Source organism: Lepisosteus platostomus, chromosome 17, assembly GCF_059453375.1.
Source record: "Lepisosteus platostomus isolate fLepPlt1 chromosome 17, fLepPlt1.hap1, whole genome shotgun sequence".
NCBI lineage: Eukaryota > Metazoa > Chordata > Actinopteri > Semionotiformes > Lepisosteidae > Lepisosteus > Lepisosteus platostomus.
In genome coordinates, this window is record NC_142627.1 from 18,364,058 (window position 1) to 18,391,012 (window position 26,955).

At 40.1% G+C, this 26,955-nt stretch overlaps 1 protein-coding gene across 4 annotated transcripts in view; it reads right to left on the minus strand.

Moving 5' to 3' along the window:
• The window catches only part of ppm1ba (protein phosphatase, Mg2+/Mn2+ dependent, 1Ba), a 53,370-nt gene that overhangs the window by 11,085 nt on the left and 15,330 nt on the right, over positions 1-26,955 (minus strand). For 3 of the 4 annotated variants that reach the window (XM_088610078.1, XM_088610079.1, XM_088610076.1), the window contains exons 2-4: positions 10,299-11,159; positions 7,964-8,081; positions 1,853-1,964 (exon numbers count right to left, since the gene is read on the minus strand). In XM_088610078.1, coding sequence (XP_088466204.1) covers positions 1,853-1,964; positions 7,964-8,081; positions 10,299-11,144 — 1,076 coding nt within the window. In that variant the 5' untranslated portion in view covers positions 11,145-11,159. Of the gene's footprint in view, positions 1-1,852; positions 1,965-7,963; positions 8,082-10,298; positions 11,160-18,643; positions 18,663-26,955 lie in introns of those variants that run through there. The other variant, XM_088610077.1, reaches the window with a different exon arrangement.

The following is a 26,955-nucleotide window of genomic DNA, read 5'->3' on the forward strand; positions in this document are numbered from 1 at the left end:
ATTACAACTCAGCTAATACAAGAGCTGACGGGGTAATTCCATATCCAGACATTCAACGTGATTAAAAGCAACCAAATATTTAATTATTATTAGTTGAGGTGCTATGTATTTGGAACATGACCGGCAGTATTCCAACATGAAAGAAATAGTCAATTAGCTTAATATTCCATATCAGACAGTTTATGTGAATACTCATTTGAGAATATGTGCTATCCCTTAAATGCTCACATTTATGATTTTCATGTGGATTCCTCCAGTTGACATTTTGGCTTCAGAAAGCCAGTGAAGCCAGCGAAGCGGGTATGCAGTTTGGTCTGAAAATGAGCCTGCCTAGGTTTAAATAAATATAAAACATCAGGCCTTAATATTCTAAAGGGCTAAAATGGCCTTTTCTGAAGATGCTAGTGCTATGACTACTCCCAAATGGGTATTTTAAGGTCTTTAACATTTTTCAAAAACTAACATAATAGAAAACTAATTCTGGTGTGCTAAACTGCAGTTAACTTTCAACATTTCATGTACTTTAGACACTGATGTTGTTTTATCAAAAATTCCACAACAGCCTGTTAAGAGAGAAAATTCACTGGCAGATACACAGCATGTATGTCTGAAAAAACATACAGGTAGTGCACAAGAAATGGAAGCACTAACGCAGATAGATATGGATGTGGTCTGTATGCACAAAATGTACCAGTGTTTAAAACTATGCCAGAGGGATGTCAATCAACTCACACCAGATTGATGGAAGTGGAAAATCTAAGGCGCAGTTCCAAAGTATCCAGTAAATGCTCAACTTGTGTCAGATGTGATGACTGATATGATAAATGGGTAACATCAATTTGTAATGCTGATCAAACCACCAAGCAACCAGACATCCATGAATAATGGCACTGTCAACCTGGAAGACACCCCTTCCAGCAGAAAAAAAAAAGTTACAACTGAGTTAAGATCACTCAGTACAATTCAGTAGTAACTAGCATGGCCTTTTGCCTTTAACGGAATGAGAGCACCCAAAGAGTAATGCACCACACAGACGTTCATAACCACTAGAACCCTTCACTGCTACAACACAGTGAATGACGATTCATCAGACCACACCATATTTCTCCACTGCTCAGCAGACTATTGCATGCGCTCTTTGCACCACTGGACTCCCAGGCATGCATTGCTGGTGTGATGAGTGCATTGTGCAATGCAATCCAACTATAGAATCATGCTCTGTGGAGTTCTCAGTAAACTGCTTGCGCCCCAGGGTCGAAATTTGCAGTCAAATGCAGCTGCTTCTATGTTTTGCCATACATCTGAATTTATGGACAAACATCACTATCTTGTGCACTGTCGTGTGTACTTCCTCCCACTGTTGCTCTTTGCCGATGAGTTCAATGCTGACATCACTTGGAAACTGCTGCTCATGAAGCATCAGCAGGTTGAGCTATCTTGGTCACTGAAGCTATTGCCAAAATACCCCAACAATCCCCCCCCTCTTTCAAAGTCCCCAAGATCTCCTGTTGCAGTCATGCTAGCCTAATTTTCGCGAAACCACCACATATGAAAAAATTCTGATTTGCACATATTTCTACGGTTAAATATATGCAAGTGGGAACTACTTACAGCAATATAGTTGCAATAATATATAGCAATAATATACATCCACTATTAAATCCATGAGTTTGTATTATTTCTACATTTAATTATTTTCCTTTGTTTTATTGCAGAACAAAGTGTGTCATTATATTACAAATTGTGTTCACATGAGCTAAGCTGACTAAAGTATGAAAAGCTAAATGTGTGAATGACTCGAAGAAAAGGGAAGCCAAAGGGTTCTCAGGTGTGAGGGAATGGAGGTTCATACTTGCTGGCCAGGCCTCCTCCAGGGGGCAGGTTGGGGATGTTTTCAGTCGACAAGTTGCGCATCACATGGACCAAATCAGGAACACCCTCCTCACCAGACGTCTCCATGATCTCTGCAAGAGGACCGACACACAGACAAAAAAGATCAAAACAACCAGCATGTTACCACTTTGTGTAAAAGCACTGGATGTAAACAAGAAATGGACGCATGTTCCAGCTGAACATACATATGATACACAGAAAATACAAAAAATAAAACTGCTAATAATTCCAGTCTGCATGAGATCAAGTGCCAGGCAGCTCAGACAAGAGTCTTACAACACCAAAAGGAAGATAAAACAAGGTATATGCATCAATTGAACTGCTCATACTTCATAAGTGAGCACAATATTTGAACGTACAGTTCACTGCATATTTATATTTAAGAATATCAAAAAACAAAAAAATAACCTTGTGATATTTTCAATAATCTTTAGACAATTATAAATTCATATGCAATCTGGTTCACTATTTTAGTTCAACTTTTGGCTGAAGTCTTTCCTCAGCTGAAACAGGACACAGCAACCCCTGGCTGTGCAGACAGAGTGAGAAGGCCTGTCTCGTCTGGGTGTGTTCTACATTACAGGCCTAAGAGACTCACTGGAGAGCTCCAGCAGCAGTTTCCAAATGCTGGATTTTTCTTCAAGGCCAGTCCCAGGGAGACCAGCATATGCAGAAGGCCTAGTGAGGAGTGACCTGCTTTTCAGACACTGAGGAACACGTATGAGAACAGGAAGAACAGAGCGAGTTTTAGAGCAGAGAATATCAAACTCGCTGCACACAGACAGCCACACTGTGCTGAAGAGGAGAATAAAACACTCCTATGAGCACCAACTGTGCAATATAGGAAACAGAAAGTCACCTATCCACATACAAAGATCATACTATGGAAACCAACATTACCACACTGATTTTAACATTTTTTTTTCTTTCTTTAAGCAGAAAAAAACAATTTTGATAACAGTAAGTGTTATTTCCACAGGTTTATTGAAAACCTAGGCTTTTTTCAACGAGACATCAAAAGAAGAAGGAACAAGTACATGTGACTCCATGTTGAAAAGCAGAAAAAATGTTTGCTGTGGAGTCTTCTTGTAGTGTGAGGAAAAACAGTCCTCATCAATGCGTTTTAATTCCTCCTGCAAAGAATCTAACCCTTATATGTTCTTTTGCAGCTCACACACCAACAGAGTCCCCACTCAAAGCTCTCCAAAAGAAGATAATTCTTAAGACTCAAAAAAGCAGTTCATGTACTTAAAGGTGGTGCAAAGTAAACTATTAAACAACTGCTAGGAAATAGGTGATCATTAGCAAGTAATCTTTTCGATATGTAAGTTGTATAAAAGAAAGCAGCAAAAACCACCTTTGAGTTTGAAAGCAGTTTATTGCGTCTGACAGCTGCAGTAATCCAGGTGCAAATCATGAACCTGCCTGCAGGAGGCAAGGCAGACGGGAGGGAAGGTACTGTAGGGCAGCAGGGAAGGCCAGACAGAGGTGGGGGTGTGGCTACAGGTAGACAAATGAGAAAAGAAGGCTGCACTGACTATCAGCAAGCAAAGAACCAGATTCCAACTGCCCTCAAACAGAGAAGAAACAGACTCTTCTGGCTATCAAGAAAAGGGATTCTTTCAATAAATAGGGGATAGAAAAGATCAGACAAACATGGAAAGGAAAAAGAGATGCTATGGTTGGGGGGTGGGGGTGCCATAGCCATCACCTGGCCATAGCCAAAGAGAGCAAAAGACAAAAGACAAAGAGAGGAGACAGAAGGAGAATAAACTAGTTATAGAACTGGGCCGGCTGTAAGAACTGCAGGGAGGAGAACAGGCTGTTCAGCTCTGACTCACACTGGCATCACAGCATCTTGCAGCTCCCAGAGCACAACCCGTTACCCAGCAACAACCAGTCTCATCACATCCTAGTTTCTCCATTCTGCTTCCTTCACATCCTTCGCCCCTGCAGCCATCTCATTCACAGGACTCGCAATGAAACCCATCAGATCTGAATGAAGGCTCAGCCCCTGAATTCAGAGCTACCCACAGGCTCAGTGCAAGACCCATACCGCATATAGCTTAATAAATTACCCTGGTAAAAAAATATGGTAGCATCTTTTTTAATTCGAGTCCTGTTGTGCCACTGTTCCAAATTCTGCTCAAGACCATTTTTAATCTCTGTACACTAATGGATGTAATGACATCCATGCAAATAAAATCAAATTCTATTTTGTAACACCCAAGGAGACTGTCACAATGGACAGTCTTGGAATAATACACTAAATAATAAAGAAATGCATCAGTATTAACCGAGACCAACAATTCCTTCATTTTCTCCAACATAAATACTTGACGGCTGTGAAATTTTAAAAGCATGTTCTTTGCCTGCTTTTAATCCCTTTCCTTAAGGCAAACAATCAAAAATGTTTATGGACCAGTGCATTTTCACTAAATTCTTATCACAGCATAATCACTGCTACAAGGGCGCACAATTTCAAAGAAAAGTGCTTCAGCGTGAGCTGATGCAATTATAGCCCTGTGCAAAAGCCTAGACAGTGCGTGTCTTCACTGAAGCAAAATACATAATTTCTGAGGTAGCACTTTCCTTTAAAAAGCAGTTACGAAAACCAGTTCTGGTACAAAAAATTGGTTGCACGCATTTTGTTTAAATACATGGTAAATTAAATTATATGGCCGATTTGTTTACTGGAATCCAATGGAAAACAAAAGTATTTTAAATGAAATTTGAGAATTAAATAAAAGGATGTGTACATACACTTTATTTTGTTAACTGTTAAAAGCTAGGGCAACAGTAAGGTATGGTAATTACAGAAGTTTTTGTTGGTGTAATAAGGAAAGTCAACTTAAAAAGCATTTTTCTGTCGATGACCCCAGTACAGACATCTCACTCTGGATTATCTTTTTCCTGCACTATATTTCTGTATCCCAGTGATGATAATATCCAAAAAGTCTTAGCAGAGATGACCTCATGCTCCTTTTGTCACCATGCATTCATGAAACCAACGTCTGTATGTAGTTCTTTCACATGTTGGGTCTTGCTAAAAAAAATGACTGTTTTGTTATTATTACAAATATTAATCCTGATTAATATGTAAGCATCAAATCTTGAGAGTTAAATATGCACCTAGGGGCTCTGGCTGTCTTGAAGACACCTGCGCTTCCCGAAGCATCACCTCAGTTGGCCTGTTGTGCAGTGTGAGGAGAGTTCTCGAGTGTTTGGGCAAACAGTGTGACCATGGCTGACCATGAGGCTACTCCGTGCGGTGCAGCAGATGACTTGTGAGCCCAGGGTCAGAGAGCATCTGGTGTCCCTTCAGTGAGTGATGACAGGGAGGAGCTTCTGACATGCCAGCAGTATGAGCCTCATTCCATAAGCACAGGGAAGGCAGAAATAACTGACCTCATTGTGTACATTTTATGCTACGAGCGACAGAACTTACCAACATCATCAGAACTATTAGGCTATCTTATTGTTTTTATTGTTTCAACTTTTAGAATCACATATTACCGTTTTGCCCACCTTTTGGACATGCTAATGGAGTTTTTTTACTCATTGTTTACATTAGTCTCACAGCACAGTTACAAACCTTGCAACTGCACACTGGAAAGAACAAAGAAGTGTAGGCAGACTCCTCTGTTCCATCAATCTGCAAGCCAACTGTGTTTTGAATACGTCACAGGCTACACAGCCCCATGCAGGAGATTCAGTTGTGAGTGAAGGAGGCGCACATCCTTCGCAAGAGCAATGCAACCTTGTAAGTTCCCAAGGAGGTTACAGTGAGCCAAGAGAGCCCTGCACACTAATTGCAACCATTCGTTTGATGATGCTCAGCCAACTGTTTTGCACACCTTGGGTAATCCCGGTCACAGCCAGATAGTGACCAGGCTCGAACCCATAACTCCTGTATCAAAGAGTTCAACTTGTGTTCTGGAGAGAACCTTGACTGGATCATGCAAATTCAGGTTAATATAAAATAAACAACACTTTTTTCAATAAGGATTCATGAATTCCTCATGCAGTCTTCCAAGCCTTATTGTATACCTTAATTTATCCATATACATAATAGCATACTACAGCATACTATGATGCTAATGCATTTTTATGGTGCTTAAGAAAACCTAAATGCATTACAGCTGAAGCAACAGAGTATAAATTCTCATTTTTCTTTAAATTATTTCCACACAACCTTAAGATTTACTATATGGAAAGCACTATCTGAGGATTGACTTGTCTCATTCCCCCTGTACACAGCAATAAGCAGCCTTATGTTAGTGCTGCAGACTCTGAGCCAAGTCTCAAAAGTGAAACCAGAGATGTAAACAAGAACAAAAAAGTCAAACAAAAACAAGCCCGCTTCTCAATTCCAAGGCCTACGAAACAAGCTCTGACCTCTCTTGCTGACTCAAACAAGCAGCCGTTTGTTTGAACAACATCTTGACCCCCCCCCCCCCCGCAAGCTTTGTGGGACTTTCTTGTGAATTAAAAACTAAAGTGCAGATCAGCAGTGTGCTCGGAGGGGGCTCCTTGGGCAGTGCCCCTGCAGGCTCCGTCAATGCCAGGGCTGCTGCCCAGTGTGGGCTGGGGAGGAAGCCCAGGAACACAGGCTGAGGTGGCAGGCAGGCAGCCAGCTCCATGTTCAGCCAAAACATTTTTAACCAAAGCAGGAGACATAGCTCTTTCTGGTATTTTCAGTGTTCAGGCTACTTTATTCCACAGCTCTCATCCAACTCAAAAGAAGAGTTTACATAACCCCAGACTTTTTAATTTTTAAAATTCTTGCCAAAAACTTTAAATGGCACAGAAAAAACGCATATTATGAGAAAACAATTTTAAAAGTACTATAGGAAACAAATGGAATCGAAGTCACAACAACCACCAAATCAATTCATGCCATTCATATGCTTAGTTTTTAAGAAAAATAAAAACATTCAGGTAAGCATTAATTAATATATTCATCTCTTCATTTATAACATCTTACTAACATGGTCTGAAAGGTCTCATCAAGTGAGAAGAATCTGGCTTTATGAACAGATTTCAAAATAGTTTTTGATCAGTGATGCTCTATCAACAAATACTACCATGAAAACATGGTATGAAATTAATTTAAATGACAGAGAAAATACTGAGTGGGTATACACCAGTGTTCAATGTGAGTGATGTGGGTTATAACACAGATTGCCTGGTGTCTTTGAAAAATACAGAAACCTCTGTTTTTAGTACAGTATATGTATTTTTAATAGCAGCACAGACATATTCCACTGTCTTAAAAACAAGAGGCGTCAGAGAAAAGAAAGCAGTCTGTTTTTAATTGCCTTTCCTCTGCTTTATACCATGCAGATGCTTTTGCTATGAGTACACCCAACCAAAATTTCCTTTGCATTGTCATTTATCATTTGATGTGGCTGTAGACTCAGTTACGTTACAGTTCAGTTATTTATATAGTCAGCAGAGCTTCAAACCTTTCAGTGACATTTCTAGAATGAGACTCTACCACATGGTTAACCTTATACTCAACATTACACTCCCATAAAGGTTAAGCCAACTATTTACTGAAAAAAACAGTAAGTTAATCATGTCATCCCAAAAGACAGTCTGATTAAACCTACTTTGGATCACAGCAAGCTTTCACACCTATCCAACATTGTACTTTCCTAATGGAGAAAAATCAAACAATTCACACATTCACATTCCCCTAAAATTACTGAGGTACTACAGGTGGGGAAATGACAGAATCACATATGTTACTTACAGTAGTTCAATGGCTTATGCCATTGTGAGCACAGGCTTAAAGCATTTTGATTTAAGTCAAGCAGTAAAATCACTGCACAGAGAAAAGTGTGCACTTGCCTTCAGCTGGATTCGTTTGACAAGTTAAAGACTTTGATCTGTAAATGTTCTATATGTGTGGTGAACTGAGCACTTCTACCTGTTGCTTTGCTGGTGTAAGAACAAGACAGCAGGTAGACACACTGCCTGTCCAAGCTATTTGCTATAGTGGTTTGTACAATGTTTTGTATTTGCCATAGTGATTTCCAGATGAAGTGACCAGCTCTATTCTTACCTTCCACTCGTGACTCCAAGTACTTGTCCAGCTCAGCATCTTGCTTCACTGCCTCTTCCGACACCTTGGGAGCATTCATGAAACATACTAGCACAACACTCATGTTATCACGACTCCCCTGCAACAGAAAGACAGGACTAATCACACACTGCTCTTTTGCAAAGGAATGAAGCCCACAGAAAACATCCCTCTGAAACACTTTTCCTTAACAGCTGTTCTAATCTTATTACCAGATTGAGAGATATGCGATAATAATCTAGTCACAAAAGAGTTTATAAAGTTACTTGTTCATCTTTTTAAAAAGGAATTCTGCATTATTTTATTTCTTCATAAACCCAGAGCTACAAAATGCCTAGCCTTGGCACGAGTCCATACAGTGTGTTAAAAGAAAGCTCCTTGTTTATCTTTGGGAAGAATTCACCATATGCACTAAAATGAAAAGACACAAGTTCCCATCTTTTTTCCACACCACAAGACGTAATACACAAGACATTATAAACACTGGCAGAGAACAGCAGACAGATGAAACACTGCACTTCCCTCTGCTGTAGTTTCAGAATGACATAATTGGGAGACAATATTATTTTACACACTGGAAAACAGGATGTTGAATGTATTACATGTCCAGTAGTAAATCAGATTTTTGTATTCAGTATTGCATACAGCATTTTTGTACACTGAGATTCTTAATGTAAAGGAAAGGGCCTTTTCACACTGTCAGAGCTCTTCACTTTAGAACACTAGACAAATCGCTCTAGACCTGACTGTTACAGAAAATGAACAAGCCAATGAACCCAAACTTCCAGCTTAAATGACCTCTGATTAATGAAGGCTGTGACAAGCACATGCCTACAGGCGCTTTGCAAAGCATGCTTTCTGCCTGCCACAGTTCTAATAATAAACAGTTAGAGAACTGTTTCTGATCTTCACTGCCCGGGTCAGAAGTGCCTTCTTTTTAATGAAAGCAACAGTACCAAAATGGGTAATACTTAACATAATGAAGGCTGAAAATAAATCTTATGGTCAGAATCTATTTTAATAAACTCACAATTATAATCCACAAGCAGTGCATTGTCATGTTTTGTAGCCAAGGTAAAGTTGTTTAGGATTTCAGGTTTGTTCCCAGGCCTCCTGCTGTACCAGATCTCCTCAGGACAGCAGTGTCAATATACTCACAATGTCAAGGGTGTGGCTGGGCCTGAATGCACTCCTGTGCCACAAACGAAAGGTTTAACCCCCTTCTTTATTAACTTAAAGCAAATTTCAAAAAGCCCCAAAGTAAAACTTTGAAAATTATTTAACATGAATAAAAGGTAGTAAATCAAAGGCTTCTGTACAATGAAATTAACCCCATGTTGGGCCACTGCCAAAGCTGACCCCTGAGGAACCTCTGGTTCAACAAAATCGAAACCAACAAAAGCACTTACGGCTCCTACTTGGCTACACTGGGAAAGTAACTAAATATTATGAAGGGGAACTGGGACAGATGACACAAGATTCCATATTCAACACGCCATCACTGTTAAATCGGCAGGGCAAATGACAGTCACTCTCTGAAACTGAAAATAAATGTTACATTCTTTGTTGAAAGGATTCATTTATAAAGTGGCACCATGCTGCTGTATCAGTGAATCTGTGGTCATGAGAGTCAGGAAAAGTTAATACATTACTTTCCTCAGATTAGCACAGAGTCAGTATCTTATCTCTGTAGGGAATGGACTCAGCAGGAGCTTTACAGCTGGGCTGGATATTAAGAAGCCTTGTGACCTCATCTGGGTAATGCAGAGTCAGCAGGCCAGATTTACCCAGCTTCAATGCATGCTTTCTTATTCGTTTTTGAACTTCCCATAAAAAAGCTAGTTGTTTCAAGTTAAGAAAGGGCAAGACACATATAAATCTGAAACACAATGAGCCAGGCATGTAACATTTGCAAAAAAAGCATTAAAATAACTAAAATTAGGAGTGGCTGAATCACATTCACCTGAATGTTAAAACAGAACAAACAGAACCATCAGACAAGCAGTCTGATACTGTCAAGACCCTGTGGCCAGTACATAAATGATCACTTACAAGGAAAACAGAACTATTTGCACTGCTTGAAAGCTGAGAAAAAAAAGAACGTTATTTTCATCCAATTTCTACCACAAGGCTTTCTGCACTGCTACAGTTGATTTTTTTTTTGCAATTTTTAGTCTTGATTCTTCTAATATTTTCCCATCCTTGATGTACGCTTAATGAGTTTTTAGAAACACACATACACATTACCTACAAAAGACTGACCAGAACAGCTGTTGTGTATAGGCATAACAACCAAGCACGGTGCGATCCCACATACCTTGTGTAGACAGGTGTCCACCACAGAGTTGCACACCTTCTCCAGGTCGTCTGTGACCTCCAGCCGGGACTTGACAAACTCGCAGAGCTCCTCGTTGCTCATGACGTCCCAGATCCCATCGCAGGCTAGCACCACAAACTCATCCTCCTCGGCCCGCGGGATCTCGTACACCTCCGGCTCGGGCGACACCAGCTGCTCCGTGGGGCCCTTGCCGTCCACGCACTTGTAGTCGTAGTCCCCGAGGGCGCGGGAGACGGCCAGCGAGCCGTTCACCCTCTGGATCATCACGCTGCCGCCGGCGTTCTGGATGCGCTCCTTTTCCCGCGGGTTGCAGGGCTTGTGGTCCTGCGTGGAGAAGCAGACCTGGGAGCTGCGGTACAGCACCGCCCGCGAGTCGCCGCAGTTGATGAAGTAGAGGTGCTCCGGGGACGCGAGCACGGCCACCGCCGTGGAGCCGCTGCGGTCCATGCCGTTGCGCAGGTCGGAGAAGTTGCGCATGTACTCGTCGATCTTCAAGAAGCCGGCCCGGATCCCGCTCTTCACGCTCTCGACGGTGAGATCCGGGGACGAGCCGGGCTTCTCTGTGCCGCGGAAGTTCTCGTTGCCCGTGATGTGCTCTAGGAGGTGTTTGGAGCAGTAATTGGCTACTCGGGAGCCAGCGTGCCCGTCGTACACGGCGAAGAAGGACCAGTCCTCCAGGCCATGTGGGATTCCCACCACCGCTGTGTGGGCGTCCTCCATCTCCACGCGCCAGCCCTGCATGCTGCTCAGCCCATAGCGCAGACCGTTGCCTGCACCATGAGCGTTGTGTTTCTCCGTCTTCGGTTTGTCCAGAAATGCACCCATTGCTCAGTGCGCCACCTGGGAAACAAACCGATAAAACGTTTATGGCTACAAATAAACTGGTCCCTCTCGACCCCCTTTTAAAAACTTCATAGATCTTGGTTTCCACAAGGGCTTTTGCCTCTTCGTTTATACATCCTTAATAAAACAAAAGCTGCCCTAAAAAACATCACCTCAGGTTCATTTCTTTACATTAAAAACAGGTTTGTATCACCACCCTAAAGCAGTGTATAACAATTTGGAGAACAGGAGTGGTCAGAGTTCAAAGGAGGGCAAAAAGATAAGGTGGCACTTTTTGTAACCAGGTTCATAAGAAAGCTTCAGCAATAACCCAGATGGTTACATGATAAAAATGGCACAGACAAGCAGTCTGTAATGGTGAAAAAGAGTTACCAAAATTAATTTGTTAAACAGAGATCAAAGGACAAGCGGGTTCCACTGCACAAGGCTACTCAAATACACTGAAGTTTGATCATACTGAGTCACTGCCTGAAACCATCAAGGCATCTCCCCTGAGCATCCTTAACTGATACATCTGTACAGTAAATGGTCAAAAACAGACGTGTACAGTAAATAGCCAAAAACAGGTGTACAGTAAATTGTTTGCACTCTCCAGATATTCATTCATCTATAACTGCTTGTAGTTCATGATAGCATGTATGTTGAAGTCTGATGTAAATTAGAACGACAGCTGCAATGCATACAGAAAGTAAAAACAATTCAGCCACTTGACTACTGTAAATGAATACCAGTGGCAAAAAGGGCACATGACTAAGTTCATCCACCATGTCAATATGAAAACACCTGCCTTTAATCCTCCATAATCCTCATATTTATGTTAAAAGAGAAATGTATGATTTATGACTCAGATGGAGATAAGACTTTTTTCCTTAGGTAACAGATCACTACTGAATGCATGCTCCTCTCTAAATGATTACTCATATTGCTGCAGTAACTACAAAGCCATAATAAGCATATTTCTATTGCTGGTTAGATATCGCAACTGAAAATTCATAAGTATTGTATTTACATGAAAGGAGCAGTTTTAAATAATCCAAACAATACCGATGCCAAAATGGGACGATGGCATATTTGACCATTCCTTCTTGCAGAATCTCTCCAGCTTCTCCGGATTCCTGACTTCTGCTAGTGATCAGCTGATATCTTAAATTGTGTACTAGAGGCTCTAACAACATACCCATCATTGCCTGGTCTGTATGGTTTTCCTCCTATGAATCCCACGTGTGACCAAGCTTTAGCTTCATGATAGAAGGAACCAGTTTCTAGCCAAAACATCCTAATCAACTTTGTAATTCATCTGTTCCTCAGTTCTAACTAGGATACGAAAACAGTGGATGCAAACTGTATCTACTCTTCACAGAATGGATACCATTCCTTTTCAAAATGATCTCTACCTTCATCACTTACATTCCTGATGAAACTACCAAAAACTTCATTTGTGATTCCAAGCACACACCATGTGCTCCCATGTGACCTGGAAATTGATCAGCTGCTGTCTGTCAAATTCATTTTTTCTTTGAATATTGCCTTGAAACTCAGTCACTGACCCCAGAGTCACCCAAAGGACACACACCCCAGAGACACACAAAGCTGTCCCAAAGTTCGCACTTTCAAACTGAAGACTACTTATGATTAGGACCTACTGGGCTGAGGTCTGAGTCCATGAAAGAAGGCAGTGCAATCTAACACTAACACATTATACAGGCATTTACTGCTAATTCCCTTCTCCCACTAAGTGCCTGACAGAAGATACATCAACTAGTTTGGCAACGGGTGTCCCAAATGAACGTTTAATAGACAGGGCTGACTGTGTGTCTATCTTAACGACCACAAATGACCCAGATAACAGAAATAGAAAATCATTATAGACTCAGCAGGTCTGAAACAGCAGCATCTACCGGGCACTGGAAATCGGAGGGGAACATCACAAGCTGGAAAATCGGTGTCCCTGAGTTTAAGTGAGAAGTCAGGAATGGATTTTTTCAGAACTCTGTAAAACATGCATGTTTGATGTTGCCACAGCAGAAAGTATTTCCATCACTAAGATGGTGATGGTAGCTACATCCCAACCACCTCAAAAGGAGTCAAATGTCTATTATGACATTTATATTATATATAAAGTCTACATAAATAAAAATCTATTCCTAAATATAAGAATATATTTGAGTCTTGCCTCTTGAGTAAAAGGCTGCTTTGATATGAATTAATGAGGAAAATGCCCTATTGTATTTAAAACCAATAATTAACTGTATACTCTGGCTGATGTATCTTGCCTGTACAAACTACCAACAGAGTAATAGCAGTAACCTGAACGTGAAGAAGGTCTACAGCATGGTGAATGACCTTGTAGGCTGGTCCAGTCCCCAGGACAACCCGGGGATCACATGCGCACTACTGCCCTGAAGCAGGCATTTAAAAGAACAGACTGCAAAGGCTTGTTTTTGATTATGAGCCTCTGAGAACAGAGGAAAACAGCTCACAGACGATAATGCAAGGTCTTCGTTCTGTTGCACTTGTCAAGAGGTGAGAGGTGAAAACGTTCTGTGCCGTACTGCAAGTGTGTCATGTATGGCATACATATAAACAGTTCTAAGAAAAGTGTTCACGGGCTCGTGCGTGGTCAAGGGCTGGACATCCAGCCAGCTGTTAAAACATTATCACACCTAAATCACAGAAATCACAACATGCAATATTTAGATGTCATCAATGATATATTTTTTCAATCTCTCTACCTGAAGACAGCTCACTTCCCTTCCTTTTAATATTAAATTTCAAACATTCCAGGAGTTAACACTAAGTTTTATTTTAAAGCAAACCAAAACGTTAACTCTCTAAACCATAGACTCATAAGGTTTTCAGTTAAGGCACGAGATAAAAGGTTCAAGTTTCAACAGAAGAGGGAACTGTTTTAACAAGAGCCATTACCAACACTGCAGGATTATTTGTCACAAAGCTCTCAAGCAACAATTTGCAGTGTGTGACTGTGATGAGCAGCTTGATAGCTCACCTGGCATTTATCCATTCGCAGTGGGGCTGTCACCCACTTCACTTGACAAAGGTGTGGGGAAGGAAAGCACTGGCACCTTGTCTGCCCACATACATAAAACAGAAGGGGGAATGTCTATCTAGAACTTCCGTAAACTTTTGTTCTGCCCGTGGCAATGACTGAGCACAAGCTGAAAAGTCCTTTTTTGTTTCAAAATCTGCAATCAATAGATTTATGCTCACTAAATATAACTTTACATCTAACCACTGTTCTATCAAATGAACTGCGAACAGTCTCATTAAAAAAAACTGAAAGTCAGGATTAACCTAGTGTTTGACAACCTCCGGCAGGGTGTCCGTTATAGTCTAGCCCATCATTTCCCCACTGCTTCTGGAATGTAAACGCAGTATGAGGCAGCTAGGGAAATTCTAAACTATTTTGAGACCAAGGAAAATACACAAGTCCACACTTCAGGATTTAGAAGTTAACACAAAATAATTCCAACACACCAATCTAGATTATATTTTGATTGTGATGATAACCTTCTTAGGCTATGGCAAAAACAACAAAATTCATGTAGTCTAGCTGGATGAAGCCATCTTTCTGGAAAGTGACTCAGTATAAAGTATGTTATTTGTAAATCAAACTCACACAGTAGACAGAAGTCTTGACACACAGCAGGATGTAGAACATGTTAACCTGGTGGAAGATTATTACTGCATCCCACTGCCAAATGAAGCCAAATACCAAATGACATGTAGATAACGTTTTGAAAAGGCTAAAGATTGGACTTGTTCGTTCAATTACTTTTATAAAAAAAATCTAAAATTGTAATATTCAAACCTGTAAAAATCTTGAACCCCATACCTCACCTCCTCAAGTATATAACTACAGACATCTATACCACACGGGACTATTACCCAGCAGTGGCTTTCCTAATTTAACTATCTCTAAGAACACCTGTCTCACATTTTTCTGTGCTTACCAATCTATAGCCACCCCTGCTGTGTAAAGTTGCCAATCAGAACACCAATTACACAAAAGCTTTTCTGCCATCCTGTGAGTCACTTGCTTAGGTGTTACATCAACGCAGTTTCAGCTCAGCTAACTTAGCTGTACAGTCACAGCCTTGAAAGTAAACTCTCCCGTTTCCTTTAATTCTCCCAAGCTATTGCGAACAATCTCCAGTCTGGGCGACAGGACTGGAAAGCAGCAGCTGGAGCAGCACAGCAGCCTGTGTGGGGCATGTTTGGGCACAGTAGTTTAAAATAAGCCAGGGAGGGACTGACGTACCTACACAAACATCAGTAGTTTTAGAGCAACAAATCTCTTCGAGAAGTGTAAAGTTTAATATTCCTTTCAACACACTGGCTGGTTATTTTGAACCCAAAGGCAGACAGGGCTATGAAGACTGGTTTCTTTTTGTGCCTCTGAGGTAACGATTGCTGGGTTGACTGCTGAAGGTGACAGTGTGATGAGCACAGAGCTCAGTGAAGCCTCTCCCTGGAGCCCCAGGCCACCGAAAGGTTTTCCAGTTCTGCAGGAAGATGTCAAGGGTGCACAAGCCCCAGACAAGGCTGCAAGGAAGCGTGGGTGTTGCAATACTGGTTTACAATGTCAGCTGTCTCTCATACCCATCATACCCACAGCGTGCAGGAATTAGAATGCAGAACAGTTAAACCGGTTTTGTTAAATTCAAGAAAAATTATAATAAAATACTTTTTCACAATATGTTCTTCATCCAGGAACCCTTTACAGGACTGGTACTGCCATACAAAAAAAAACTGACTCAGACTTTACATTAGACATCTGGACATCATTATTATTAGATTTTGTTTTTCAAGACAGCTTCATCAAATCACAGTCATAGTGGCCGTGGAGGCAGCTGCAGGGCCAGCAAAGGTATAACCCAGAACAGACTGAATAGAGAAAACCTTTTTGCTGAATGGTACAATTACACATACTCATTTCAGTATTGATTTCAACAGGTATAGACATGAGATTCCACATCAGCGTAATAGTCATGAAGCCCATGTCGATCTGGTCAGTCCAGCCTTGAACACCGTTTAAACAAGAAATTATGTGCACCAAAATGGACTGTACCTAAGGCTACTGGATTAGTTCCATAACAAAATGAAACAAAATGAACAATATTAAGTTGTACAAATATTTTAAGTGCTCTTTTTATTCTCCTAAAATATTTATGTATTATGCATAATACAAGAAGGCTTATGATTCCTAACCACACTGCGAGATAAAGCACCACAGCATGTCTACTCAGAAAATGCACAACCCTGCATGTCACTGAGGTTTCCCTTAGTTGTATCGATTTAGGGCAATAATGAATTCACCGAATAAAATAAACACATTAAAGCACATTTTATTAAGCCTATGTAAACTCTAAACAATGCATCACTGAAGCAATGTTCTGCTACAATCTGACTGGGCAATTAAATAATTAAATGAAGACAAATGTGACAGTGGATGTTGTGGAGAATGTGAAAATTGAAATCATACTGGAGTTATTTTCATGAATTACTTTGCTTTACATGCTTGAAAACAGATCAGAAACATTTTGAAAGTAATTAAAACAAAGTTTCTTATTTACTTACTTTCTTAATATGTTTACTTAAATGCATAACATTGCAGTATAATTAATACTTATTTCCATTTTACTGACAAAAATGTAAAAAGATGTCCATTCAAATACTCATATTTTTGTGAACCTTAAGTGTCCAAGAAAAACGAATCAGAATAAACCTCAGACGGACCTGCAAACTGCAGCAAATGTCTAAGTAGAAATGACAAAATGCCATATTTCCGTACAGTATTCTTCGATATGTGTCTTATTAATAGATCACAAGTGTATCCTAACCTTGGGTTCCAAAGAATTTAGAAGCTTTAAGCTCCTTTGACCAAACCTCACCCTTAAGAACATTACACATTACAAAAATAGAGGTATAAATGTATTACTGTTCTAAATCAGGCACTAACAAAATCCAGCTTGGATAAACCAAAGAATTAGCGGTGAGATCACTTTCTGTAGTTCAGGAATTATAAAGAAACTGCCTCCAACTGAAAGCACAATTTTAAAAATTATGAACAGAAAAAGATTATAGAGAAAAACTTTTTCCAGACCTATTGTCTCTACTATCCAGCTAGGACTAGAGGCGAAATAAGTCATGTTACAGAATACACTGCAACCATGCGCGGGGCTAGGACGGCCGTCTCACAGGCAACCTATGTGGCACTAAAAATAAGGTGCCCTGCTTTGCTTGATGTACCATTCCAGCTCTCGTGTGGGTCCAGCGCACAGAGCAGAAATAAAAAGCATGTTTCCAAAAAAGGCCTATGGCACCGGAGCAGGCAGCCCTGTCAGGTGGCTTGTTCTGCAGTGTCATGGCCCAAGTTGCCCAGCTGTCCAGCACTCCAAAAATGCTACACACGGAGTCTATTTATACTGAGCGGGTTGGGTTTCAAAATCTTGGGGCAGAGCAGGGCAACACCATCCCACCCCATTCATTCGAAGGGACTCCGGCGAGCACAAGGAAGTCCCCAGCCTTGAGAGAGAATGGGGCAAGGAGGAAGGGACAGACCTGTGAACTGTAGGCTTTCCACACAAACCCCTGCCCTTCAGAACGGCGTTCCTTCAACTCTAGAAGCCAGGCCACACATGGATCAGCCTGTGGTGCTCATGTGTATTATAGAGCTGTCTAACAAACCTGCTCCTCCTCACATCAGATTATGCGCCAACATTACGGAATATTCTTTTATAAGACAAAAGAAATGATTGCCGACTAGAATGCCCTAAATTATGGTTATAAAAGAACAGTTCTCTAGAGGAAAGTATTAATATTTTCTCTCCCCCTGGACCAAAACACTTAACATGTTAAAAGAAATTTTAAAAAAAGAAAAAGAGGGACCTCTCTGTATAATTCAGGAACACCTGTTCCACAGATCAGTCCTTCACTGAACTATAATCGCTGTTTTCTCCTCCTTTGATCATTTTATAGTATTAGCATTTGTGAACAGACACGACCTAAAAATAATGGTTCATTACTTATGGATGGCTCATGCTTTTGAATGCATAACCCCAGGCATGAGACACTTGAAAAAATAAATCAATCAATAAATAGCAGCAGGAAATGAGGCTAGCACTTTGATGTGTTTTCTTTGGCAATTCAAATTGAGACCTAAACAGCTGAGTTGTAAATCTGTGATCCTAGTCACCAAACTCCTCTGTTCTTTCTCCAACAGTGTCTTCTTGTATTTGATTTAAGTTCACCCATTGAAATGTGCAATCTTTGTAATATTTCTATACCTACTGCTACCTCAGCATCTCTACCAGACTTTCTATATTTATCTACACAAAGTAAGAATACAGATCTAGCTTTATAATGGTATATTATCAGAAAACTCAAAAGACAAAAGAACACCATTTAGTGAACATTCGTTTTTAAACAAGATTTCTGCTCGATAGGTCTGAATGACATACCAATCAAATGGCCTCCTCCTTTAACATGCCTTCATAAAGAACACACTATGAAATGTTGCCTGTTATTGCAGACAGTATGCAGTGATGTAACCAGGCTGCTGTGAGGTGCTCCATTTCCATAGTTACCCTAGTGGAGTGGCAGCTACATGGTTTCTATAGTGACCGAAGAGCATGGGCTCTGCTGGGAAGAGATCATCACCAGGCTGCAAGACTCAGAGGACAGCATCCCTTTATATAGCTCAGGCAACACGGCTTCCAGACAAGAAATTTCAACACTTCTAGTGTACTTCAGCAGATGTGCATTTGTGTGGTCGATTTGTTAAGATTTACGAATCAAGATCTCTCTGCTTCCTAAAGCTTCATAGAGATTTTACTTAGAGATGAACAAAACAACATACATTTCAGCATATCTGACTATATACTAAGCTTCCTCTTCTAAAGAGGATGCAAAACAGCAATCCAGCTCCAGCCATTTAGGATGATCTGAAAAACAAGGACCCCTGGCTACATTAATATTGCCATACACAAATAAAATTTAAAAATGACCTCTTACGAACACCTCACAAAAATCAGAAATGAATAAAAGAATCAAAGATGAACCAATGAAAACATGTTTGATGTAACAATAAGGTTGCTTGTGAAGGACAGTGCATTAACTCACAGCGGGGGAATATTTCCCTTTTCTGAAAATATATAAATATTCCACACAAATGAGAAAAATATAAACACTTACGTTATATAAACCAAGATAGTTAGCAACATAAGACAGACTTTAGACACTAATAGGTCCTAAGTAATATATAGAGCAATATTTTTAATGTTGATTGACATACAGACGATGAAGTGTTTCAGCACGATGTGAAGTTTCTCACCTGAGAGAAATACTGACATATCAGCAGAGGCTGCAGCTTAGCCCTAGCTGGTCAATTAATTGAGGGGCACTTTTAACATGGTGTGCTTTGCCTGTGGATAGTTTGGTATGCTTGTGTGCTGTCCTGAAAGCATGGAGACATAGAAAGACATAAGGCTACTGGACTGCTGAAGATGTCTAGAATGTAACTATAGCACTCTTTTGGTTAATAATACAAAGCATCATCAGCACACTGGAGTTGAGCACATGCTGTTGTATCTCTATAACCCAGCAGCCAGAAGTTTGCAGGATCCTATTGCCATAGTGAGTTGCATGAAGGCATGAAAGGGATGCAGCCTTGCCACCCTTTTCGAGACAATGCGGAAAAGCAGAGCGTCGTTACAGGGAACGGGGTGTATCTGGGGCTCGACGGCATGAGGACAGGGAATTCAGTGCTAACTGCACCTAAATATATGGGTCTCCACGGTGGGAATTCTGACTAACTCACACAAGCTGACAAATTAGCGTTTTGGGGGTGGGATAACTAGAGATTTGCCTGCATACCCAATCAACTCATTTAAAGACCAGAAGAGAATCAGTACTGTCCGATTTCACCTGTGCAACTGAGAAGAGCATGAATTTAAACATAACGTTCTGAATATAAAAACTATAACAAATATAGAAACAGCATCTTGTTCAAATCGGACATCTTTCACCTATAATTAGGGTCATACAAGCCTGTTTTTCTGCCAAAAATTCAATATAAAAAATAATGGAAAAAGAGGAGAAGGTACTGTATGCTCATCATGCCTGTGTGTTATCTGCTGCAACTTGGCGAAAGAGGAAAAGCCTCAGAAAACACAGGATCATCAGAAAGACATAAAAAGGAACTACAAATAACAGGAATTTCACTTGAACATGCCAATAACTATTCAGCTGGGTTTATGAAACATTCCACCTGTTCCATACAGTACACAGAAAAATCAAATACAGTACTTAAGTCAATAAATCCCATGTAACAATTGTAAAAATACCATTTAGGAACTCCAAATTAACGTTAGAATGATAAAGATTAATTACATACACTTGAAAACATACTTCTAATCTGTTGCTTAAAAACTATATTTAATATTTCAATAGTAAGTGAAATCCCCTGAGCACTGATAATCTCTTGCCCAGCGTCCTGTTTACACTTTAGGAAATACAGTCACCCTGCCTAGCATAGTTAAAACTGCAGTTGCATGCATTGTATAATTTCTTGTTTTATTCACCGTCATAAAGCCAGTAAGACTGAAGAACAAGGATTATGATGAGCTCATTATGATTAATAAAATCACTGACAAAATGGGAAAATGTATTACACTGGACCCTAAAAACCCTGGAGCCCCTTTTGTTTTTTCCATCCATTTTCTAACTGCTTTATTCAATCCAGAGCCTATCCCAGCAAGCAACAGGCAAAAGACTGGCTATACTCTGGATGGGACAAGAGTCCAGCCATCACAGGGCACACACAGACACAAACAAGCACACAGGGCCAATTTTCCCAAAAGCCAATTTCCTTGCAGCATGTCTTAAGACTGTAGGAGTAGACAGAAACAACCAGAGAAAACCCACGCATACAAACACCACCCAGACAGCACCTCAGGAATTGAACCCAGGTCCCCAGCACTGTGTGGTAGCAGTGCTAACCACAGCACCACCACCAACCTCCCTTTTGATTTTTGAAAATGCTCATCTCCTAGAAACCTTATGTTAGTTACACAAGAGGAAATGTGTAATAGTGCACTCGAACCTCCATTTTCATTCTGTGCAGAAGAAAGGTATGTGCAGAAAGAAAAAATGCTTGTCGTGTACGTTTACCATACAGCATCATGCACAGCTGGGTCTCTTCATCATCAATTAATGATCTTAGGAGCTGTTTAGTCACATTACAGCAAGAAACGTTAGGAGAAGCAGTGTACATTCCTGCATTCCGACAATGCTGGAAACTGCTCCCTTGAAGTAGGCCATTTTTAACACTCAGGACTGACCAAAGATAGAAGTTAAACAAAACTCTGAACAAGCAAGCAGTTCAATTAAATCATTCATTAGCACGTTAAACTGAGGGCTCTGCTGGAATAAGAAACAGAAGACAATGTTCTTCCAGGAGCAGGGTTCAGATCTTTTGTGCTAAGGTACACTACAAACAGAAACTAAATCCCCATCCCAATTCATTTGGTTTTAACTTTAAGTAAGCTTTCCATTTCAGAAATACACAACAATCCCAGAGCCATTTTCACTTCTGATTTCCATATATCCCTAATTTAAAAAATGTCGTGTTGCTGACTTTGTTCTAAAACCAGGCAACTGAATGGACCTTCACACCCCAGTGACTTTCAAAGGGTCAAGATAAAACACAGCCACAGCATCACCCATCAATTAGGCACAATATTAAAATGAATCTCAAAATGTAAAGTAACCTGCATCTAATGAAACTCGGGGTCACCTTTTTAGAGTTGTTCATAGAGCTTACAGTGATAACTTGTTGGCTTTTTAAACTGTTAGGCTAAAACCAAACATCAAAGCATTTCAATCTAGAGCCCTTTTGTTATTTTTTAAAGCAAATTCACCCGAAGTCTCATTAAGGCCTTTAATGGTCCTTAACAGGGTCTGTTCTGATGCACAACTGGAAATTCTTCTTTGCTCTGGAAACCACTGTACTGAATGCAAATCCTTATCCCTATTCCCTATTGCAAGCTCTTTGCAACTGCTTTTTGTATCCAATGCAAATAAAACAAATATTTTGAATCAATACAAACCCAAATGTGATCCAATTCAGATGGTTCGCAACAGCACAGGGAAAGCTGGGGAAGACTATGGTTTGTGAAGCTACAAACTAACCCTCCACTTAGAGGAAACTCAGTGCAGGTTCTCAAGGGACAGAAGGCCGAGTTGCAGGTAAATGTGGTCAGGCTGCTTGAACTTACACTTCGCAGCCCAGAGTGCTGAGCTGTGCTGGATCGTTCAGGTTCAATCCCCAAGTTCCTTACTCTGCATCTACTTCTCCCAGATAAGAGCACCGATGTGGGCCTGGGACTTCTGAGTCCTATTTACCCCAAAGAGCAGATCTGTACGATTTAGCGTTCATGTTTCATTTTCCAAACTGCTTACATTTATTATACCCCTTTTTATCTTGCATGCCAAGGAGACAACACAATTCTAAAAATAAAGTCAACAGGACAACGTTGCCAGGCTACCCCAAGTACTTCTATCTAAACACAAGTTTACTTCATTTAGCATTCCAGCAGGCTACCCTGAACTGGGGTGCATTGAAAATAACTTGATCCCATTCTATTTTCAGCCAACAAAGCCATAAAAGGGAAAAGTTTACAACAGGCGCACTTTCTACATGTGAAAACAGAGACTTATAACAACCATTTTTGTATTCATTTTAATATTCCCATTGTATGGTCACTTTGTTTATCATATATATACAAACTGTTTTTTCATTTCAAATTACTATTGTACAACCCCCGCTCCGCCCATAAACCTGTGCATTTTGGCTGAACTTTTGAAGAAACTCAGAAAACTGACGTAAAAGATTCAGCGCATGTGGGACCACTTAGTATTCTCAACTATCGCCTTTCACTACCATCAACATCATGTGCTTTCTGCTCAGATTAGGGGTTACAGGAGAGGCAAATCCATTCATTCATATTCTCGTGAAATTACAACTAAAAAAAAACATGTGGGCTGTACTCTAGAAACAGCATGATTAAAGAAGGCTAAACACTGGCAATCAAACATTTCCTCTCTGCTTTGTAGCCCGCAAAACAATTATCACTACTAAGCTGTTTGACATCAAGTTTAAGGCTTCATTTTAAGAATCTGTAAACACATTACAGCAGTTTGCAATTAACAACAAAATTGTTTTTCTTCCACATTAACGTATAAAGGAAAGATTAAAGCAGCAGAAAACACATTTTCTTACAATTCTGTGAATACTTTCCAACACTATCAGATAGCTTTTTTATCTAGTGTTCTGTAACATTCTCCAAGTACTTATTTAGTTCTAAACTTTTAAGTAAAAGTCCACCAACTATGGCAATCACTTCAGGGTACAAAAAAAAAGGAACAAAGATGAGGTATACCACTCACATCGAGTTCTGAGATAACCTGCAGAGAACGCGGTTATGTGTCACTTAAACAGACTTTAAAATGCTACATCAGTAACGCTGACCGTTTCTTTCAACCACAGCGGTCTGGAGCACTAGCAGCTGAAGACGGTGTGGCTGTCTAGTTCACAGAAAGAAAGCCTGCTCCCGCAGTCCAGTGGAAGAGCATCCTAGCATCCTGGAACTGGGTTGTTATTCTGTGCTCATCGTTTTGTAGCCTGGCTGTGCCACGAGCAAGCTCTCCCAACTTCTCCGAGTCTGCTGATATACTCGCTTTCCCTGTCACAATGAAGCTTTTTGTTAGGAGAGCACTAGAAACTGCTGTGGGTAGTCGAAACAATAAATTAAAAAATAAAAATAACAAACAAAAGGTTCTGTCTTCCTTCGTGTCCTCTCTGTGTGGCCAAATCGGGCACTCCCTCAGTAGTCCTTGGATACAGGGCTTAAATAATCCTTTGGTCAGCAGCTTCGACAGCTCCCTTTCTGCACTGAAACGGGCTTATGACCTTTTCAAAGGAGGAAACTGGCTTCTTAAACCTTCAGGGTTTACATAATTTAGAACTATCAGAACAGCATGGCTCCCACACAAAGTCTTTTGAATGGATAAAGAAGCAGCTTTTATTATCATGGTAGTATGTTTTTGTTAGTAATTCTTAGAGAAGCATAACTCTGTATAAATATCTCCAAAAGATCACAGCATTAGAATACACTTTTGGACCACTTTTAAATTATTGCCTTCTTGCTACAAGTAAACATGATGTCATTGTTATAGATCACAAAACGAGAGAAATTACTCAAAAAGAGGAAGAAATCCAAATCAAGAAAGGAATGCCAGATTAAACTGGAGGTCGCTGCTCACAACCCAATCAGAAATCGTACTGAATACCTGTGTCAGAGCTTCACACCATCATTATAAACGATTGCGTCACCCAGGCATCAAAACAAAGGATGAGCAACAATCCCTTTATGGTAAGAAGCTAATTATGGCTAGCTCCACCCTGCTGTACAAACAGTGCAATTTCATCTCCAGGCTGTGCTGACCTGCACTCCAGCAGGATTAGTTTCAGTACATTCCTCACAACACTGTCTCATATTCAGCAGGACACACATTTTGGTTTTTTAAAAGTAATTTGTGTAACTGGCCTGCAAACTATAAGGCCTTAACACAGGCAGCCCAGAGCATCGAAGCTTGACAGTCCCACAACAGTGTGATCTCCTGCATGTAGCTTCATGTGTCAAAATAACATTACGTAGTGCAAAGCTACTAGTTTTCAGACATCAGCTGAGGTGCAAAACCAAAGGAAATCTGGAAAGCACAAGAACTCTCTTAACTGAATATTGCTATTTGTGTTTTCTCTGTGACAGATCACAGTATTTTTTAATTAATATGCCTATCACGTTCAAGAACAGTTAGTACACAACTGAAAATAGACTGAGTGGGCTGCCTACTAGCTTACTATTTGTTGATGATTCCACTGTGCTCTCTCTCTCTCTACTGAAACACCTACATACACAGGAATGATGAAGTCACCCTTGTGCTCTGTATTACAGCATCGCTCCTCTCGCAGCAATCCACTGGATGAAAGTGAATATCCCTCAGGGATAATAACAGGTCCCTGCAAACACACCCACTCCACACCTGCACGTATGATCAAGTGATGCTTAACCAGCAGCAGCAGAGGCTGGGTTACTGCTTTTATGAAGGCAGGGCAAGTGAACAGGCTGGATGTGAATGATAAACCACCCCTTCAATATTTACACGTGACTTTGTGACATCATGCAGGGGACAATATTAATCAGTATCAGAATTATGGTGTAGCTTCACAGCCAGTTACCCTGAATGCTTACACACCATTAAATGCATTTATTACTCTGGAATATAAGCAATATTTGACCAAACAACAGTAAAAAATAGATTTAAAGCCTGAAAAATACTGGATGAGTTCCCCTGAACAAGTGTCTTTCCGGTTTATTACAGCCACAAATGCCTGCAAATGAAAATAAATCTGTTATGAACAGAACCTGTTATAAAGTTCATACCCAGGAATGAAATCAGAATGTGAGCCAATTCACGTGAAAACATGAGCACGTTTTTGAATATCAGTTCATTGCTTACGTTAATTTTGAAGCGTAACTGAATGCAAGTGCTTATTTAGAAACTTTACTCGCATTTGCAATAATTAATTGTTTAACATTATTAACAAATTGAATGTTACTAATGTAATTACAATGGTAAGAGATGAGCTACTGCACATACAAACTAATATTTTGCATGGGTGTGGTTCTCATTAAATCATTTTGCTAATTAAGATTAAATCACTGATCACTACAAACTGCAAATGTAGTCAAATACATGCAGGCTACTACTGGGAAGAAACATAAGAATTTCTTGTCCCAAGACAGCAATGACCCAAATACTCAAATTAGTATTGTTTCATTTAAGACATGTGTGCACAGTTTAGTAATTAGAGAAGTAGGATAAAAGTGTGCATCAAAGATCATCACTGAGTAAATGACAAAGTTCTATATATACACACAATATAGCTTAAAGAAACAGCATGCTGGCTAAGCACTTCGTACTGAGACAGATGCCTGAAGACTTTTCACACCTTTGCTGGGTAGAATTTTATTTTTGCTTATTAATTAAAAGGTTTCGCAAAGCAAGTAACTTTAATTTTAACTAAAGAGATTCTATTTTGTTAGTTTGTGTATTTTTATTGCAAATTACAAGTTAAAGGTGTAACTGTAATAGCTAAAATTAAACGAATCCATAGCCCAATAAAACAGGAACTAAGAGAAAAAGCCTTACCCAAAAGTCACTATCAACTACAAAATGTCTATTTTACAAAGTGATCAGGCTGAAAAAAATGTATGTATACCCTATTCTATAGCTTTGATTTAGTTAATAACCCAATTCTGAAAAGGATATCACTTACTGGTAAAACTGATTAGACCTACATTATTACAAGAAAAGCAGGCCATTTTCTTATACATCCACCAGTTTTACTTCAAGATGTAAACAATTTAATTTCAAAACGTAAAGCTGTATTTTGAAACATGAGATTCACATAACACAGGACAGAGGTAGACTGCCGATGTCAGACTACAGACTGCAATGCAACACTTAGCTCTTAAAAGAAACCTCTGGAAATAGTCAATCTGGAAGTGAACACACAAAGGAACTTAAAAAAAACCTATCAGACCCACACATATGCCTAGCAGATATTGGGCTGAACTTAATCAAAAGGAGCAATATGCTTGCATCTCGTCAGAAAAGCGGAAGAATGCTTCATCAGGTTCTCAAAAAG